The 20,573-nt window shown below is 42.4% G+C and overlaps 1 protein-coding gene across 10 annotated transcripts in view; it reads right to left on the bottom strand.

The window, feature by feature from the left end:
* Positions 1-20,573, bottom strand: part of MTUS1 (microtubule associated scaffold protein 1) — a 195,091-nt gene that overhangs the window by 96,243 nt on the left and 78,275 nt on the right. For all 10 annotated transcript variants that reach the window (XM_017963732.4, XM_078347416.1, XM_035270184.3 and 7 more), the window contains 2 exons: positions 12,185-14,426; positions 2,799-2,994 (listed from right to left, as the gene is read on the bottom strand). In XM_017963732.4, coding sequence (XP_017819221.4) covers positions 2,799-2,994; positions 12,185-14,275 — 2,287 coding nt within the window. In that variant the 5' untranslated portion in view covers positions 14,276-14,426. The remainder of the gene's footprint in view (positions 1-2,798; positions 2,995-12,184; positions 14,427-20,573) is intronic.

Below are 20,573 nucleotides of genomic sequence, written 5' to 3'. Positions count from 1 at the left end.
GCTGATCTGCTTCCCAGAGAGGGCCCTCTTCCTGGCATCCAGATGGCCACCTTCTCATTGTACCTCACATGGTGAGGACAGTTCCAGTATCTCTTCCTTTTTTTTTTTGAGCTGGTGTCTCGTTCTCTCCCCCAAGCTGGAGTGAGTGCAGTGGTGCTATTTCGGCTCACTGCAACCTCCACCTCCCTGGTTCAAGCAATTCCCCTGCCTCAACCTCCTGAATAACTGGGATACAGGCACATGCCATCATGCCCAACTAATTTTTTTGCATTTTTAGTAGAGACGGAATTTCACCATGTTGGTCAGGTTGGTCTCGAACTCCTGACCTCCTGATCCACCCGCCTCGGCCTCCCAAAGTGCTGGGATTACAGGTGTGAGCCACTGTGTCCGGCTGCCTCTTCCTCTTTGTCTAAGTGCACAACCCCTACTGGATTAGGATCCCATCCTTATGACCCCATCTAACCTCCATCACCTGCTCACCAGCCCTGTCTCCAAATACAATCACATTGCAGGCTGGGGCTTCCACATACTGACCTAGAGAAACCCAAGCATTCCATAAAAGTCTTCTAACCAGTCAAATACAAAACTCAAATTCAAATCCAAATCCAGAACGTTTCTGGTTATATTAACTTTTTTTCCATTCATATACAGAAAACCACCCAGTAAAATGCAATTTTGTTTTTAATTCAGACTGAAAAATCTGGATGCATAACTCAGTTATCAAGCTCATAGACAGAGGAAGATAAAAGCTCAAAAACATGCCCTGTCTCTTCACTAAGACTACACAAATCCACTTTTCTCTAAGACATGACATTACAGAGAGTAAAAGGACTTAGCAACTGCTTCTCCGCTGGGTGGGACTGATCACCTATATAAAATGATTCTATCTTTTTCCATGTATCCTGGGTATTGGCCTAATTTCTTTAAAGTATGTGCACTTAGGTTTTCTGGGATTTAAGCACCACGAAATTCAGAGAATCACACGAGTAGCAGCAGTTACTCAGAAAATTAGGTGAGCTCCAAATTGTGCCTAGAAAGATGAGGGCTGTAAAAGCTGACAGGGTCTTAGATTCTCAGACACTTAACACTTTCCAGATGTGAAGGCTGAAACCCAGGGAGAGTAAAAGACTTGCTCAGGCAGCATACTGGGGCCAGAGTGGAACCAAAACACAGGGCTCCTAACTACAGGCGGGGGCCAGGGGCCACACTCAATGCACCAAGCTATGGGTGGTCCTCACAGAGGAAGAAGGGAGCTACTCATTCTCTGGCAAAGACCATGAGCCTTGCTGGGCAATGATAGTCAGGAACAGAGCTTTTTCTTCTCCACCAAAGGACAGGGTTTTGCCCTGCTGCCCAGGCTGGAGTACAGTGGCATGATCATAGCTCACTGCAGCCTTGAACATCTGGGCTCAAGTGATCCTCCTGCCTCAGCCTCCTGAATACCTGGGACTACAGGTGCATACCATCATGCCCAGCTAATTTTTTTTTTTTTCACAGAGACAGTGTCTTGCTATATTGCCCAGGCTGGTCTTGAACTTCTGGCCTCAAGTCGTCCTCCCACCTCAGCCTCCCAGAGCACTGGGATTTCAGGCATAAACCACCATGCCCAGCCAGGACCAGAGCTTTCATCTCACTCATGCCTTGACTCCCCAGGTGTGGCAATATCCACCAGTGTTTCTCCCAATGTCTTTTGACTTCTGTTTTTCCTCCCAAATGATGAACACTCCAAGCTAATGAATTCCTCTTTCCACCTCATTCCTCTGGGGACGGAGATGGAAATGTGCTGCCAATCTCTCCTCTTCCAGGCTTACCTCTGTGGTCAAGTGACCTTAACCTTGATGCTAGGCCTGAATCTAAACAAACAGCACTTAAAACATTTCTGTGCAGTATAGGCTCCTCACACTTGAGGCTTCATGATAGGGTTGAAAAATAAAACCTAAAAATACTAAATTGTAGACAGCTAAAGAGATCTTCTGGGATTTGCTTGCTTTCATTAGTTTCCATAAAACATTCTCACAAGTGTGGACACATCACTCACTATTGTTGTATGGGAACTTACTCCTAAATTGATTTGACATGACTTGAATTTGCTCGGGGTTGTACCTGCAGAAATAAGGTGTGTTCTCTGCAAGTTTCCTCAGTCATTGGAATGGCGAGCAGGCTTTTCATTCTACTCCGTGACACAGGGCTGACTTTTCCAATTCCATTTCTTTGTAACACAAAGAAATCTGTACATCGGCCAAATTTAGTATGATACTTAATAGCTACTCTTGAGGCTCTCAAATTTCACTGGCCTAACAGGACCTTAAAACCACAACTTCTAAGATACCAGCCAAGATAAATAAAAGTTCATATTTTAAAAATTCAACTTTTTAGTGATGCTCATATCCCTCCTAAATTTATAATATATCTCTAAGTAACATTTTTAAAAAATTAATCTATTCACATGTATTGAGGGCACACTGTGGACCTACTGTTCAACACTTCAGTATTGTTAAGCACTTAACCATTTGAAAAAAATTAACGAAATAATTCATATTTACAACAGCCCCTCGGTTGTCTATTTATGTACACATCCTTCTGAATAGCTTATAAGATGGTTTACGCACCTGTATCTCTCTCCTCAACTAGCCTTTGCCTTGCTCAGAGATAAGGGATATGATGTCATCTTTTCCTACCTTCTCTGCTCAGGATGCTGGTCCCCAGAAGGCTAAATGACAGAATGCGTTAGTCCTATAATCACGACTGTCAAATTTTACATTCAAATAATTCCTAACTGTTGAACTATTTATTCTTACCAGAACTGGACACACGCCTGATCCTCTGAGGAGATAAGGCTCGATCAGCACTGTGATTTCTACTGTCGCTGTTCCGCCTCAAACAGGACACCGGGGGCCCCACTTTGCCTTTTGGAGCAGCTATTTTCCTCACACTGCAGGAGTCAGGCTTGGATATATTCCTACCTGAGGTGGTTGTCGTTTTTGAAGCAGAGCCCTGTGAAAATAACAGTTAAGACTGTAAACCAAAAATAAAATTCTAAGCGCCCCAATTGATGGAATGGACCCCTCCCTCTAGGCTAAGGGAATTCCAAAGAAACCTAAAAAACTAGTTCAGGCCACAGTGGGAAGGAGGGTCAGACATGCCACATTATACTCTCCTTTCTTTAGAATTCAAGCACAACTGACCAGCATTAACATTAAAACATTAAGTCAGATAAAACAGACTCTTCACAGCAAAAAGACACCAAATTCCAATCTGACTCTAGTACAGCCTCACATGACAGGTAGCAAGCCCTGAAGGAAACTGAAGTATTTTTACCCCAAAATATTTCTCTTGAATATACTTTGAAATGGCCTTGCAAAGCTGTCTGTTGTGGGGAACAAATTCACATTCCATAGAGAATCTTTTTCCCTTCCCAGATCTTTTTCTGGTCCCAAAGCAATGAGCTGAGAGTCCAGCACCTTTTAAAAGTCTAAATAGGGAATATCTGCCATCTACTGCCTCTAAAGATGGCCACCTATGAGATTTCATCTACACAATAAGAACCTTGGTCTCCACAGCCCCTCATCTTAACCGACACACTTCTTTCTATTGATTTCAGATCTTTAAATAATAACTTAATTCTTTCAACCAACTGCCAATCAGTAAATCTTTGAATCCACCTACAATGTGTAAGTCCCTGCTTCAAGACATCTCATCTTTCCAGACCAAACCAATGTATATCTTAAATGTACTGACTGATGGCTTTTGTATCCCTAAAACATACAATATCAAGCTGTAACCCAACCACCTGGGCACATGTTCTAGGACCTCTTGAAGCTCTGTCATAGGCCATGGTCCTCATATTTGGCTCAGAATAAGTCTCTACAAACATTTTAGAGTTTGGCTTTTTCATTAACAAAATTTTAATCCAGATGATACCTTTTCCATACCACTCCCATGTGGTATTAGCTATGTGAAAGAAACAATTTCTAAGTGGACATACACAGTTGTCCTTTCATATCAAAAATGATTGATTCTAGGACCCTGGCAGATATCAAAATCCATGGACACTCGAGTCTCTTACATGAAATGATATAGGGTTTGCATATAACCTACGCATACCCTCCCAGATACTGTAAATCATCTCCACGTTACTTATGACATCTACATCCTTGTTTCAAGTGGATTCGACATAGTATTCAGCATGTAGTAAGTTCAAGTTTTGCTTTTGGAAATATCACCGAAGTTTTCCTCTGAATATTTTTAACCCAAGGTTGGCTTAATCCACAGATGTGAAACCCATAAATACAGAGAACTGACTATATTCAATTTTCATTTTTACTATGAAGCAATTAAAACACTTCACAGTTTACTCTTTAAATCACCATATTCTGCCTTTGTACCCAATAGTGAGAGTGTTCTCAAGATCACCAGTGCCACAAGTTAAATTCAACTATAGTTTTCAATCCTTTCCCTGGGAGCAGGGTCAGGGGGAGCCGTCTCTCTATGGCATCCAATCTAACAACTGCATCCTCTGGTTTCCTGACAAAACTCTTTCCTGGTTTTCCTTCTACCTTTTGGGTCATTCCTTTTCTGGGTCCTATTCTTCCGTACCTTTGGAGGCTAATAATATAATTTGCATCGGTGTCCCACCCAAATCTCATATAGAATTATAATCCCCAGTGTTGGAGGAGAGGTCTGGGGGGAGGTGACTGCATCATGGAAGCAGACTCCCCATTGCTGTTCTCAGGATAGAGTTCTTAGAAGATCTGGTTGTTTAGAAGTGAGTGGAGCCTCCACCCTCGCTCTCTTCCTCCTCCAGTAATGCAAGATGCGTCTGCTTCCCCCTTTGCCTTTGGGCCTGGACTATAAGTTTCCAGAAGCCTCTAAAGCCATGCTTCCTGTACAGCCTGAGGAACTGTCAGTCAATTTTCTTTACAAATTACCCGGTCTCAGATAGTTCTTTATATAGCAATGTGAGAACAGACTATTACAGCTAGTATTCAGGAAGACCTAGCCTTGGTCCTGTTCTCTTTCCTCACCATGGTGCTCCTCCTCCTCATCACATGCTCCTCCTACATGATCTTGGCTGTTTTAATTGCCACTTGTACACTGGTGCATCCAAATCCACATGCCCAACCAATACTCTCTCCTGAGTTTCCCATACACCTCACCTCTTTCTACATCTCCCCTCTCAGCATCCTTCAAGTACCTCTATGTATTAGTTCATTTTCACATTGCTGATAAAGACACACCTGAGACTGGGTAATTTATTTAAAAAAAAAAAAAAAAAAGTCGTTTAATGGACTCACAGTTCCACGTGGCTGGGGAGGCGGCTTCACAATCATGGTGGAAGGTGAAAGGTGCACCTTACATGGCAGCAGACGAAAGAGGATGAAAGCCAAGTGAAAGGGGTTTCCCCTCATAAAACCATGAGATATCAAGATGCACTATCATGAAAACAATACAGGAGAAACTGCCCCTATGATTCTATTATCTCCCACCAGGTCCCTCTCACAGTATGTGGGAGTTATGGGAGCTACAATTCAAGATGAGATTTGTGTGGGGATAAAGCCAAACCATATCACTCAACTTACTAACATATAGTCCTTATAGGAATATACATAGAGCCCTTAATAGATTATTATTCTAAATACTAAGTTTATGTATCGACTCACTTAACCCTCATATAATCCTGCGAAGTTGGTAGGTTTATTGTATACCATTTTACAGAAGAACATGAAGCATTTTCTAAAATTAAACTTACTTTCCCATCTATCTGAAAACTTATCTCTTCCTGTATTTACCACAACATACCCAGGCACCCAACTTCAACAATGAAAACTATTTCTGAGTGCTTTCTTTCCTACCTCTTACACCCTGCTTTTCCATCTGCTGTCATTTCTCACCAAGATTACTGAAATCATGTCCTCAGGATCTTTCTGGTCTCACCAGCTTTCAAGTCACTTTTCATTTGCCTGCTAAAGCAATCTTTCTCAAACTCAAATAGGCTTAGACACCTTCCATCTATCTTCCCGATAACATCTCTTCTTCACAAGGCCCAGTAATCCTTTTGCATATGGAAGCCCCTGCCATCCTCTTCACCTCATTTCCTACTGCTCAGGGTTCTACAGTCCCAGTTCCCATCACACCTACCACCTAGAGTCCCCTAAATGAGAAAATCTTCTCGTATTTCTTCATCTTTGTACGTAGTATTCCTCTACCCAGAATATTTGCCCATCAAGTTCCAGCTAGTGACAACATGTGCTCTCCCCTATAAGCCTTCCTTGACAACTCTGCCCATCACCACACCTCATTCCTTCTCCTGCAGCACAGCAGTCTACTCACACTCCCAACTTAGCAATCAACATACCCTTGCTGGTTTACTTTCTCATACTGATAGAGGCAGAATGCAGAGAAATCCTAAGCAGACAAGGGCAGGTCCCCAACAAAACCCCACCTTCAAGCCAAACACCCTGAAACGCACAGCCCAAAGTGAGAACTTCTGTCCCTGTTTGCCTGCTCTCTCCTGAATAGTTCTTTCTGAATAATGTCTTTTTACCAATTGATTGTTGCCTTTTCCAAAACTACCTACTGCCTGTCCTGCCCCAACATCTCATGCCTATAAAGACCCCAGACTCAGTGGGTAGAGAAGAGGTTTGACTGGGGTATTAGTCCATTTTCATGTTGCTGATAAAGACATAGCCAAGAGTAGGCAATTTACAAAAATAAGAGGTTTGACTGGACTTACAGTTCCACATGGCTGGGGAAGCCTCACAATCATGGTGAAAGGCAAGGAGGAGCAAGTCACATCTTACATGGATGGCAGCAGGCAAAGAGAGCTTGCACAGGAAAACTCCCCCTTATAATAACTATCGTATCTCGTGAGACTTACTATTATGAGAACAGCATGGGACCCTCTCACTGGGTCCTTCCCACAACATGTGGGAGTTTAAGATGAGATTTGGTTGGGTACACAGCCAAACCATATCAACTGGAGAACTGAGAGGATGCCTGGATCTACTGCCATATCACCTGGAACATGAACACACCTGATCTCATCTGATCCTGGAAGCTAAGCAGGGTCAGGCCTGGTTAGTACTTGGATGACAGAGGGACAGCTGGACTTCAGAGGAGAGATGGCTTAACTTCGGGGAACAGCCAGCTGGAGATGGCTGGATTTCAGGGAAGATCATCTGGCCGTCCCATCTCCTCTCCAGCTTGCCTCTCTGCCAAGAGCCACTTCCAACACTAAATAAAATTATCCACCTCCACTATCCTTCAATTGTCCATGTGACCCAATTCTTTCTGGACACTGGACAAGAGCTTGGGACCCACTGAGAGTGGATACCCAAAAAAGCTTGTCACACTGGCCCTTTGCCCTCTTGGGCTGAAGGCAGCTGCCCCACACAATGAGGCAAGGGGCCCATTGAGCTGATGAGACACCGCTGTCCATGGATGGCTGAGCTAAGACAGCACTGTGACATGCACTCTTGGGCTTCTGGGGTAAAGACACCCCCACCTGGGCACTGCTGTGGGGCCCACACAGAGCCTGCTCCTGCCAACGTCCAAAGTGGCTGGCTGGATCCCATACTCGCTTGCCCACACACTCCCACCAGCAAGAGGTTGAGCATGGTGGGCTGAATAAATGGGGCGCCCCATTCCAAGTTCGACAAAGGGGTAGAGAAAAACTCCTGCATCAGTATTACCCTCTGCAGTAGGCACTACATTTGTACAAAGTCTCTTTTTTCCCCTGTATCCTAATAATCATCACCATATATATAATACACACTAGGTACCCAATAAATGTTCCTATTCTACATGGAAGAAATGAAATGGGAACACAAGCCTTACTCACAGTGTACATTCCAACATCAAACGATATTGTGCATTCTCCCTTTACATTAATGTAAACCAAGACTAAAATTCTAACCCCCACAACCATCTGAATGGACCCCTTCTCTCGAGCAAGGGCATTCCAAGGTTAACCTGAAAAACTAGTTCAGGCCAAGAATGGAAGCGGGAGTCAGACATGATAATTTCCTCCCTGTTGGAATTCAGGCACAGCTGACCAGCATTAACATCAAGCAGACCTTAAAACTAATAGAACAGACTCTTTAAGACTGATAAGAAACATTTACTATGAATTCCCTTTTTATTGATTCCAGGTCTTTAGATAACTCTTTTAACCAACTGCCAATCAGAAAATCTTTAGGCTGGGTTGCAGTGGCTGAAGCCTATAATCCCAGCACTTTGGGAGGCCAAGGTGGGCAGATCACATGAGGCCAGAAGTTCAAGACCAGCCTGCCCAACATGAAGAAACCCTGTGTCTACTAAAAATAGGGAAAAACAACAACAACAACAAAGCTGGGTGTGGTGGTGCATGCAGGTAATCCCAGCTACTTAAAAGGCTGAGGCAGGAGAATTGCTTGTACTCAGGAGGCAGAGGCTGCAGTGAGATCAGAGATCACACCACCACACTACAGCCTGGGCAACAGAGAAAGACTCCGTGTCAAAAAATAAAGAAAAGAAAAAAAAATCTTCACATCTGCCTGTGACCTGAAAGCTGCCCCCACCTCCAGTTGTCTTGCCTTTTTAGACAGAACTAATGTATAACTCACATGTACTGATGCCTTATGTCTCCCTGAAATGTATAAAACCAAGCTGTAGCCTAACCACCTTAAGCACATGTTCTCAAGACCTCCTGAGGGCTGTGTCATGAACCAGCTGAGAATAAATCTCTTCAAATATATTACAGAGTTCGACTCTTCTTTTTGATACAAAGAACTGAGCCCAACAGAGACTTAGTAACCTCCCTGAGGTCACTTTGCACAGTGAATGATGGAGCTACAATTTGAAACTACTCCAAAATCCATGTTTGTAAAGTAGCATGTTCCCCACCATTACCCTTTTCCTTTGTTTAAAAAAATCACAAGTGTTAATTTCCTGTAGAGATACATAAAGCCTGACACTGATGACAGTTGAATTCACACATTAGGTGAATTCAGCAATAACTTAGTAGGCCAATAACCCATCAGCACAGCTGGAGCTCATGTTTTGGCACTGAGAACACCACAGAATTGGCCAAGAAAAGCAAGGTGACTGTATGCAAACTAACAAAGATCTTCTGTCTCTGGCTCGGTTAGATTAAAGCTGCCTAAATTCATCTCCCAGAGAAAAATCTTCTATAAAAAAGTAACCCAAAAGTTAATCTCCCAGAGAAAACCTTCTTTCAAAAGGTAATGCAAACTTCTCATGTTTACAAAAGTGAATCTTCAGCAAATCACTTACTTTTGCCTTTCAGAGTCAACATTCCAAACATTTTGAAACCCTATGGTGTATGGAGCAGAAAAGGCCAGGATTCAGGTGAGGGCCCTGAGTTTGAATCCCAATTTTACTACTTAGCAGCTGTGTGAGTTTGAAGTGACCTCTCTGAAGTATTAAAATGTAGACAACAACTGCCCTATTGTTATTGGGAAGAGTAAAGAACAATGTATGTAAAGCACCTGAGCATTACAGGGCCCATTAAATGGCATAATATACCTAGAACACCTGAGCAAAATACCTGGGCCAGGGCAAGCAGTGGATAAATAATTCCTTTCCTTTTAGGTAAGTCTCCATTCCCTTTATCTCACCCACTATCATGAATAAATACAACCTCTGTCTCGAGAAGCCACGCCCTGTTCAAATTAAAATCAAGTTCCTTCTTCCAAATAAGAACTTTTCTAAAGATTCAGATGAACCCTGATCACCAAAGAGCTGTGAGGTTGCAGGCAGCCTAAGGAATCAGTAAACTCAAGGCTTAAGGTAGGACAAAGCTAACAGTGAAAATTAACATCCACCGGGTGCAGTAGGCTCGTGCCTGTAATCTCAGCACTTTGGGAGGCAGATGCGGGCAGATCACTTGAGGTCAAAAGTTTGAGACCAGCATGGCCAACATGGTGAAACCCCATCTCTACTAAAAATACAAAAAATTGGCCAGGCATATGCACCTGTAGTCCCAACTACATGGGAGGCTGAGGTGGAAGAACTGCTTTAACCCGGGAGGCGAAGGTTGCAGTGAGCCAAGTTTGTACCACTGCACTCCAGCCTGGGTGACAGAGCAAGACTCCATCTCAAAGAAAAAGAACATTAACATCCCTCCAGGATGGTCTCTTCATCAATTCAGGGTAGTTAGAGCCTTTGAGTGCCACTGAAGTGACCAACAGGTATTGATGTTTTAGGAAAACACTCCGCGAATTCATTCAGCTCTCTACAGTAAGTGCAAAGCCAGTGGCCTATGAGCATCTGCCCACTTTCCTGTCCTCCTGCTCAGAGACATGGAAATGTGAAAGACGTGAACTAGCCAAATTAGAGAGCACTGTGCTTCAGACATGATCATGAAAAAAGAGTAAGTCCTTTATAACCAGCTGATAAGCAAAAGTGACAGCGTTGAGGATACAGGACAATCTTTCAAGACTTACAAAGTATTTCATCTCTAATTAAAGAACCCTAACTGCCAGATTCCTAAGGTGAAAACTGCTTCTTCTCCAAGATGTACTGGGATCCATTTCAACCTGATGATTCTATCACCTTTCTTCAATACCACGTCGTGAGCCTAAAAAACAGCCTTTCATGCTGCACATGGGAAACATAATCCTAAGACTAAATAAACAAATCAGGAAAATTTTTAGTTTCAAAATTACACAACCAATTTAAATTCAAAACAAATTACATTAAAAAAAACTTTATGATAGTGTTTTTGGTAGTTGGGGACTGACACACAAAAACATCTCCCATAAAAAAAGAGAAATAAACATCTTGCTTCTATGTGTATCTATAAACACCAAACTTAGAACATTGATTAGAATTAAGAGGGTGTTGTCATTTAATTTTGCAAAAAATTAAAATTATAAATAATGTAAGTTTTCTAAGTTTGACTTCAAGATAACTTAAACACTAAATTTGAGTTTTGAAACAATGGATGAAGTCAGTTTAGAAATCACTGTGGTGTATGTACCATTCTTCCAAGTAGAGAACATTGGTTGTTAAAGCTCAAACATCTGTAAACTGATATTTTAGAGAATCGAGAGTATCTTCAGTCTTTCCTAACCTTGTCTTCTTAAGGGATCTTACAATTTCCTCCTGTGTGGCCCCTATGCACCTTGAAAACACCTAAGTCAGCCCTTCTGCACTTGCTATTCTATGTGCTTCATTCCTCTTGCCAGGAGCCCTCCAAGGGACAAGCTGTCTGTGTCACACCTGCCTTTCACCCCTGGCACCTAGCTCCATTCCTGGCCCAGATGACAGGCACCCAAGGACAGCCTGTCTGGGGCTGAAAATACACCTAAGTCCCCACTGCCAAAAATAGGGCCGAGGACAAGTACGCTATGGCCTGTCAAACATTTTTAAAACTCAGAAAACCGGTTTCTTCACACTATTCTCAAAAACATATGCATGTTTAAAGAAAAATCACTTTTACACTGCATGTGAATTCTTTATTCTTTAAATAGAACTCTCTAGGTCCCCCAAATATTTTAGACAGGTGCTATGGAAAACATACTGGTTTTTCACTATACATCAATATAGGAGATTTTATTTTATGTACCAGGAATGAATACATTAAGGCTGCAAGAGGCCTTACACATCCACTAGTTCAATACTTTCATTTCTGGGTCTCAAAAAATTACTTGTTCAAAAATCACAAGAGCTAGTCAGAGGCAGAATCAAGAACACTCCTGGCTCACAGAAGAGGGCTGTACTTCCCAGAGCTGCCTCCTCCACAAGAGTCCAGGAGTTATTTTTATGTTGACATGTTTACCAGCATTCCCAAGCCACTTCTTAAATGTGGTCCAATACATGTAAAAGCTGACAACCCAACTTTTCAGAAAAAGAAAATATAATCTGATTGTATCAGCCATTTAACCACTAACTATACTAAAATATTAAAGTAACTTTTTTTTAGCACACTAATAAAAGGAACAGTGATACTTGATACAAAATTCTGAAATTGAGGATTTTTTTCCCCATATTCAGGTTTGTTATATTTGAGACCTACTAACACGCTAATACGTACTGAAAAAAACAAAGAATTAACAACTAAATGTAAATCTGCCCATCTGGTTCTGCAATATTATTGACTAATAGATAACTAATTGGTAACATATCTTAGTTTTCCCCAGTGTTCTCAGAAGCATGCAAAATATATATATTTATTACTTACCAAAAACAGAGAACCATATTCAAAAGTGTCATTCATAATCTCTTGTTTCAGCTCTTGTTTTTCCATAGATGTTCCATTTTCTTTTTCACCCTTCTTTTCAGGGCTAATCCTGTCAATGTTGGGAACATATGCCATTTCCAAACATTCTGCACTTTCCATTTTGACAGGGAGTATGCCTTTGATCTTCTGAAACAACGCAGCTACAGACCCGGCCTCGCACGCCGAGCTGGAAGAAGTGGCTTTGTCAACATCTTCCTGATTCGGTTTCACGGCAGATGTTGTTCTTGGAACCTTGTGCAAAGCATTTTTAGAATGAGTTGTAACATGCACGGCCTGGCTAGTAATGAGTTTATTAAACTGCTGCTTATGTGTCTTGTTAATTAGAATTTCTGCCTTTTTGTCTGCATTCAAGTCAGATCTTGGCGTTCTGCGCAAGACTGTTGCTGGCTGTCTGGAGGAAGACACTGATGAGGGTGATGAGGCACTGGTCAGCTGAGGTCTGGGAGTGACCTCTGATAAAGCAGCATCTTTGGATTGCAACACTGGTCTAGACATAACTTTTGCTTTGACATTCTTGAAGTTTGGTCTGGGATAACTTATAATTTCAGTTTTTCTAACTTTGCAGCCTGTTGGGGTATTTGTTTTGGTTGATTTTCCTAGACTAGGTTTACATCTGTTCACAGGTGCCCCCTTCGATTCTGGCACAGTTTTAAGCCCTCGATTACTCTTCTCCACTTTCTTACATTTCTCTGTTGCTTCAATTGGTGAAAGAGAAAAGGTTACTTCTGTGGGTTCTAGGACTGGTGTTGACATGCACATCATGTTGTTTGTGCTAATGACCATATGGTTTGCATCCCAAGTCAATTCAAATGATGAACCCACCTTTTGTCCTGGCGGGCTACTGAGAATCAATTCTGAGGTACGATTCTGGGTTCCCAAATCCTTTCCTTTGGAGGCCATTTGTGTGTCTTCAGTCTCAGTGACTTTATGCTCTGGGTTCAGCACTTGGGCTTTACTTTTATCAAAAGCTGGCACCACTACAGGGCATTCATCATCAATAAGACAATTGGACACTGTCTCTCTTAGATTTTGGCCCATTTCCTTTTGCCTGTATGAGCTCTGTGAATGCAACTCGCTCTTGGATTCATGTTTGGATAAACAAAAGAACTCTTGTAATGCAGACCCACTGGGGACTAACATGCCATCAGAAACTGGTGTTAGAGCTTGTATCTCTTTTTCTCCAACTAGTCTTTGCTGTGAGCCATCTGTGTACTCACTGGTGACCTTTCCTGAAGAGCATGGACACTGATTTCCAATATCTGGACCAAAAACCTCAGTTTGCATCACCACATCAGAAAACGCTACGTAAGTCATGTCTTGGGGTTCTGATGGTGTAGCTTGAGGGCTTTCAAAGCGTTCTCTATCAAAAGTAGTTTCTCTTGCATGCATCTTATCAGAATGGGAAGATGTCCAAGAGGAATAAGATAAAGATGTATTTTCACTTCTCCCACCAGTTGGTGGCAGACTTCCAGCGGTATGGAAAGACTGACTCTTCCCGACGCCATGATGTGATATAAAGGTGCAGTTAACTCTATCCACTGTCATGTCAAATGTCTGGTTTAGCTCCAAGGCAGCAGAGTAGGCTGTACATTTCAAATCATCATTAGGCTTCCACATAAAAGGCAAAGCCGGCTCAACACTCTGGCCCTGAACTTCTTCTAAGCATTGACAATTATTCTGCAGATATTCAGGCTTCTCTGTACCTACAAGTGCAGGAGACTGACAAATCGAATCTTTATGCCTATCTAACACCTGCTTACTAATGAAGTCACTAGAAGACTTTTCATGATCAAATACTTCAATACACTGAGGGCTTAAAGAAATATTTTCACCAGTGACCACAGAAGGGTCAGTTTTGTAATCAACCACCATGTCATCTGGGTGCACAGAATTCCAATTCACACTGCTGACTGAAGAGTTTTGTGTAGGTGGTGATTTGGGATTGTATCCATGTGTATTTCCATCTTTATCACTGGTAAAGAAGGTTTGCAATTCATCTTCTGTTTTATCATCTAAATTATCATCATTCATCCTGAAGAGTAACCTTAAACCTCTGCCATTTTATTTCTTCAATTCCTTTCAAATGAGAGGGTAGGAAAAACGATCTGTCTTCTAGGGTTTTCAGGATAGTTCAAAGTTTTTTAGTCTAGGATGCTCTGAATATTCAATGATTTGCCGTTCCCTAGAAGAAATAAAATGTTTAACACAAGTTAACTATTAGAAAAATTAACAGGCCATCCCTTGATTAGTTTCAATCACTTTATTTTCACATTTAGAACCCACAACTATTGAGGTGGGTAATTAAGATATAATTAGCTAATCTACTACCCCTTTTCAAGACACCTTTTTGATTTGAGGGAATGGGGCAGAATGGAAAATGGAGACATTGCTCATTAACCCTGTGCCTGACTGCACAACTGAAATGCTTCTTTCCCACTCCCAGGGACTTTTCAGAGTGAAGGAACTAAGTCTAGCAATAGTTTTTTCTTCTTGTTCGTTGACAGAATGACAATACACCCAGATATCCTTACAACAGTCCCAACATGTCTGTTGTCCCAGGATGATTAGTAATCATGTCCCTTTCATTCTCAGAAAGGCCCCCTATTATTTCCATGCAGAGTAATTAGACAGACCATGAAGGCCCAGCAAATAAGCTGAGGATCAATGAAGAACGTACGTTTCTCCTTCGTTTTCATTCCTATCTTAAACATATGGCATTTCCAAACTGAAGGGAAAAAAAAAGTTGTCCTTTTTATTTTATTTTATTTTATTTTTTAAATAGAGATGGGGTGTCACCATGTTGGCCAGGCTGGTCTTGAACTCCTGACCTCAGGTGATCCACCCATCTCGGCCTCCCAAAGTGCTGGGATTACAGGCGTGAGCCACCTTGTCCAGCCTAAAGTTGTCAATTCTTAAAGGCTAAAGTGGTACTCTGCCAGAAGTCTCTCGAAATGTTAGAGAGCTGCCATATATTATGGACTAAACTGTTCCCCACCCCCTCCCCAACTCATATGTGAAGCCCTAATCAGCCTTATGCAACTGTGTTGGAGACAGAACCTTTAAGGAGATGATTAAGGTTAAATGCAGTCAGAAGAGTGGAGTGCTGATCCAATAGAGCTGGTTTCTTTCTAAGAAGGGGAAGTGACGCCAGAATGCTCTCCCACCCTCAGTTCACCCCCTCTCTCTACTAAATTAGAGTACACTGAGAAGAGTAGGAGAGCTCTCATTAGTAACAAACCCAGAAAAGAACCTTCATCTTGAACTTTCCAGCCTCCAGAACTATGAGAAAACAAATTTTGTTGCTTAAGCCATCCAGTGTGTGGTAGTTTGTTATGGTGACCAAAGAAGACTTAAGTACCACATGACCCAGCAATTCTACTCCTAGAATCTACTGAAGAGGAATGAAAACATATGTCCACATGAAAACTTGAATAGGAATGTACATGATTCTTAAAAGAAGTACTATTCCTAATAGTTACAATGTAGAACTCACATGTCCATCAACTGATGAGCAGAAAACAAAATGTGGTGTTACGCATACAACAAAATACTCTTTGGCAATAGAAAGCAATGCAATTGACACACAGTGTAACATGGATACAGAATTACACCTGAAAATATTATACCAAATCAAAGAAGCCAGTCACAAAAGTCCACCTATTATACGACACTATTTACATGAAATGTCCAGAATAGGCAAACCTATGGAGACAAAAATTAGATCAGTGGTTCTTAGGGCTGGGAAGGGGCAGAGAGGAAGGGAACAGGCAGTGGCTGCTAACCAGGATGATGTTTCTTTTGCAAGTATGTTCTAAAACTATATAATGATGATGGTTACACAATGTTAGATACTGAAAACTATTGAATTGTACACTTAAAAATGAAGCCTTTAAAAACACCCATAAAAGCATTCAAATCTACAACTTTTTGCAAATCTATTATTACTGTTTTTTTTGAGACAGAGTCTTGCTTTCCCAGCCAGGCTGGAGTGCAGTGGGAACCTCCACATCCCGGTTTCAGGCAATTCTCCTGCCTCAGCCTCACTCAACTAGCTGGGACTATAGGCGTGCACCATCATGCGTGGCTGACTGTTGTATTTTTAGTAGAGATGGAGTTTCACCACATTGGCCAGGCTGGCCACAAACTCCTGACCTCTGGTGATCTGCCTGTGATAGCCTCCCAAAGCACTGGGATTACAGGTGTGAGCCACCACGCCCAGCCACTTTTGGGGAATAACTCAAATTTTACTATGCTTTTGGCAAACGGCAGTGCCTAAGAAAGGTCCACATGTTCAAGCTAGGACTGCAAACATAAAGATACACACACACTTGAACTGACTTTCTAATCCTAGTATTCAATGTCAATCCAATGTCACAGTACTGCTGCAAAGAAAAAAATATATCCATGAGAGAGGGAAAAAATTGCCATTCTGTGTGTTCATTCAAACTGCTGCATTAAGAGTAGGTTTTGGCTGGGCGCAGTGGCTCACGCCAATAATCCCAGCACTTTAGGAGGCTGAGGTGGGTGGATCATGAGGTCAAGAGATCGAGACGATCCTGGTCAACAAGGTGAAACCCTGTCTCTACTAAAAATACAAAAATTAGCTGGGCATGGTGGTGCACGCCTGTAGTCCCAGCTACTCGGGAGGCTGAGGCAGGAGAATTGCTTGAACCCAGAAGGTGGAGGTTGCGGTGATCTGAGATCATGCCATTGTACTCCAGTATGGGTAACAGCAGCAAAATTCCGTCTCAAAAAAAAAAAAAGTGGGGACCAACTCAAGATGGCGCGGTGAGAACAACCCAGGATCGAAGCTCTTGGTGAATGCGCGGAGGGTGAGTCAGGGCCGCATTTCAGATGGATCTTTGTTGCGCACAGAATGGGGAAATTCCCAGGTATAAAAGAGACGCGGGATGCCAGCGCAGCGGTTTTGGCCGGTGCAGCCGGCAGCTGGTGCAGCTGGTGGCCAGCGCTGCAGCGCAGCAGCGCTCCACAGCACTCCGCACAAAGCGCACTGGTCTGGGCACCCTGTTGAACTGGTAATCTGAGACTTGAGAGGGCAGATTGGTATATCCATCTGATTGAACAGGACTTGGACAGTGAGCCAGACCAGGAAATTCCAGGGAAATGGCATTTGGGCCAGGGCAGTGGGACAAACAAAACAGCGATTCCAAATGCTCCAGGTGGAGAGTTTCACTGCGGGCACAGCTGAACCCAGGAGGGTGCAGCTCGGTGGGGGAGGCGCATTTGCCATTACCGAGGCAACCCACCCCTACTGAGGTACACTCCCATTGCTGACGCAGCCTGCCATTGCCGAGGCAACCCGCAACAACAGAGAGACTCCGCTTCAGGGCATAGCCCGTGGCAGCAGGGCGGAGACCGCAGCAGCAGGGCAGAGCCTGCAGCAACAGGGCGGACCTCACACCAGCAGGGCAGAGCCTTGGCAGGCAAATAGTGACTAGACTGCCTCCTAGCTGGGCAGGACAGCACAACGGACACTCATAAAGAAAACCCCAACCCCCTGAGACAGAGCATCTGAGAAAAAAAGGGTTTTTTTTCATGAGTTCTGCTGCAGAATTAAATGTAGCAGCCTAACAGCCCTGAATGAACAACAGAGCTCACAGATCAGCACTTGAGCTCTTATAAAGTACAGAGTGTCTCCTCAAGCAGCTCCCTGACCCCTCTATATCCCGAAGACTGACATTTGTCAGGCATCATTCTGGGACAAAGATAGCAGAAAAAGAAACTGGTAGCATCCCTCACTGTTCCGCAGCCGCTATAGGTGCACCCCAGAAAAGCAGGGCCTGGAGTGGACCTCAGCAGTTGTACAGTGGAGGGGCTAGACTGGTAGAAGGAAAACCAAGTAACAGAAATACTTCATCATCAACAATCTGGGCGTCCACTCAGAGACCCAATCCAAAAGTCAGCAACTACTCAGATGACAGGTGGATAAATCCACAAAGATGGGAAGAAACCAGCGCAAAAAGGAAGAAAACACCCGAAACCAGAACACCTCGACTCCTACAAAGGACCAAAACTCCTCACCAGCAAGGGAACAAGGCTGGACGGAGAATGACTATGACGAAATGATGGAATTAGACTTCAGAAGGTGGATAATGAGAAATTTTTGTGAGCTAAAAGAACATGTTTTAAATCAATGCAAAGAAACTAAGAACCTTGAAAAACGATTCGAGGAAATGATAACAAGAATGGATAACTTAGAGAGGAATATGAATGAATTAAAGGAGCTGAAAAACACAATACAAGAACTTCGCGAAGCATGCACAAGTTTCAGCAGCCAAATTGACCAAGCAGAAGAAAGAATATCAGAAGTTGAAGATCAAATCAATGAAATAAAACGAGAAACCAAGATTAGAGAAAAAAGCACAAAAAGGAATGAACAAAGTCTCCAAGAAATGTGGGACTATGTGAAGAGACCTAACCTACGTTTGATAGGTGTACCAGAATGTGACGAAGAGAATGAATCCAAGCTGGAAAATACTCTTCAGGATATTATGCAGGAAAATTTCCCCCACCTAGCAAGGCAGGCCAACACTCAAATGCAGGAAATACAGAGAACACCACAAAGATATTCCGCAAGAAGAGCAACCCCAAGGCACATAATCGTCAGATTCACCAGGGTTGAAATAAAGGAGAAAATACTAAGGGCAGCCAGAGAGAAAGGTCAGGTCACCCACAAAGGGAAGCCCATCAGACTCACAGCAGATCTCTCAGCAGAAACACTACAAGCAAGTGTTTGGGGGTCAATATTCAACATCCTTAAAGAAAAGAACTTTCAACACAGAATTTCATATCCAGCCAAACTGAGCTTCATAAGTGAAGGAAAAATAAAATCCTTCGCGAACAAGCAAGTACTCAGAGATTTTGTCACCACCAGGCCTGCTTTACAAGAGCTCCTGAAAGAGGCACTACACATAGAAAGGAACGACCAGTACCAGCCATTCCAAAAACACACTAAATACTAAAGAGCATCAACATAATGAAGAATCTACATCAACTAACGGGCAAAACAGCCAGCTAGCATCAAAATGGCAGTATCAAATTCACACATAACAATATTAACCCTAAATGTAAATGGGCTAAATGCACCAATCAAAAGACACAGACTGGCAAATTGGATGAAAAACCAAAACCCATCAGTGTGCTGTATCCAGGAAACCCATCTCACATTCAAGGATACACAAAGTCTCAAAATAAAGGGATGGAGGAAGATTTACCAAGCAAATGGAAAGCAAAAAAAAGCTGGAGTTGCAATTCTCATCTCTGATAAAATAGACTTTAAAGCAACAAAGATCAAAAGCGACAAAGATGGCCATTACATAATGGTAAAAGGATTGATACAACAAGAAGAGCTAACAATCCTAAACATATATGGACCCAACACAGGAGCACCCAGATACATAAGGCAAGTTTTTAATGACTTACAAAGAGACTTAGACTCCCACACAATAATAGTGGGAGACTTTAACACTCCACTGTCAATAGTAGACAGATCAACCAGACAGAAAATCAACAAGGATATCCAGGGCTTGAACTCAGACCTGGAACAAGCAAACCTGATAGACATTTACAGAACTCTCCACCCCAAATCCACAGAATATACATTCTTCTCAGCACCACATCACACCTACTCTAAAAATTGACCACATAATTGGAAGTAAAGCACTCCTCAGCAAATGCAAAACAACTGAAATCATAACAAACAGTCTCTCAGACCATAGTGCAATCAAGTTAGAACTCAGAATTCAGAAACCAACCCAGAACTGCACAGCTTCATGGAAACTGAACAACTGGCTCTTGAATGTTGACTGGGTAAACAATGAAATGAAGGCAGAAATAAAGAAGTTCTTCGAAACCAATGAGAACGAAGACACAACATGCCAGAATTTCTGGGACACATTTAAAGCAGTCTCTAGAGAAAAGTATATAGCAATAAGTGCCCATATGAGAATGGAGAGATCCAAAATTGACACCCTATCGTCAAAATTGAAAGAGCTAGAGGAGCAAGATCAAAAAAACTCAAAACCTAGCAGAAGACAAGAAATAACTAAGATCAGAGCTGAACTGAAGGAGATAGAGACACAAAAACCCTTCAAAAAAAATCAATAAATACAAGAGCTGGTTTTTTGAAAAGATCAACAAAATAGACAGACCACTAGCCAGACTGATAAAAAAGAAAAGAGAGAACAACCAAATAGATGCAATAAAAAACGATAAAGGGGAAATCACCACAGATTCCACAGAAATTCAAACCATCATCAAAGAATATTACAAACAACTCTGTGCACATAAACTAGTAAACCTGGAAGAA

The sequence above is a fragment of the Callithrix jacchus genome, chromosome 13 (assembly GCF_049354715.1).
Source record: "Callithrix jacchus isolate 240 chromosome 13, calJac240_pri, whole genome shotgun sequence".
Taxonomy (NCBI): domain Eukaryota; kingdom Metazoa; phylum Chordata; class Mammalia; order Primates; family Cebidae; genus Callithrix; species Callithrix jacchus.
The sequence above is the reverse complement of the archived record's forward strand: the minus strand, read 5'-3'. Positions and strand labels throughout refer to the sequence as shown.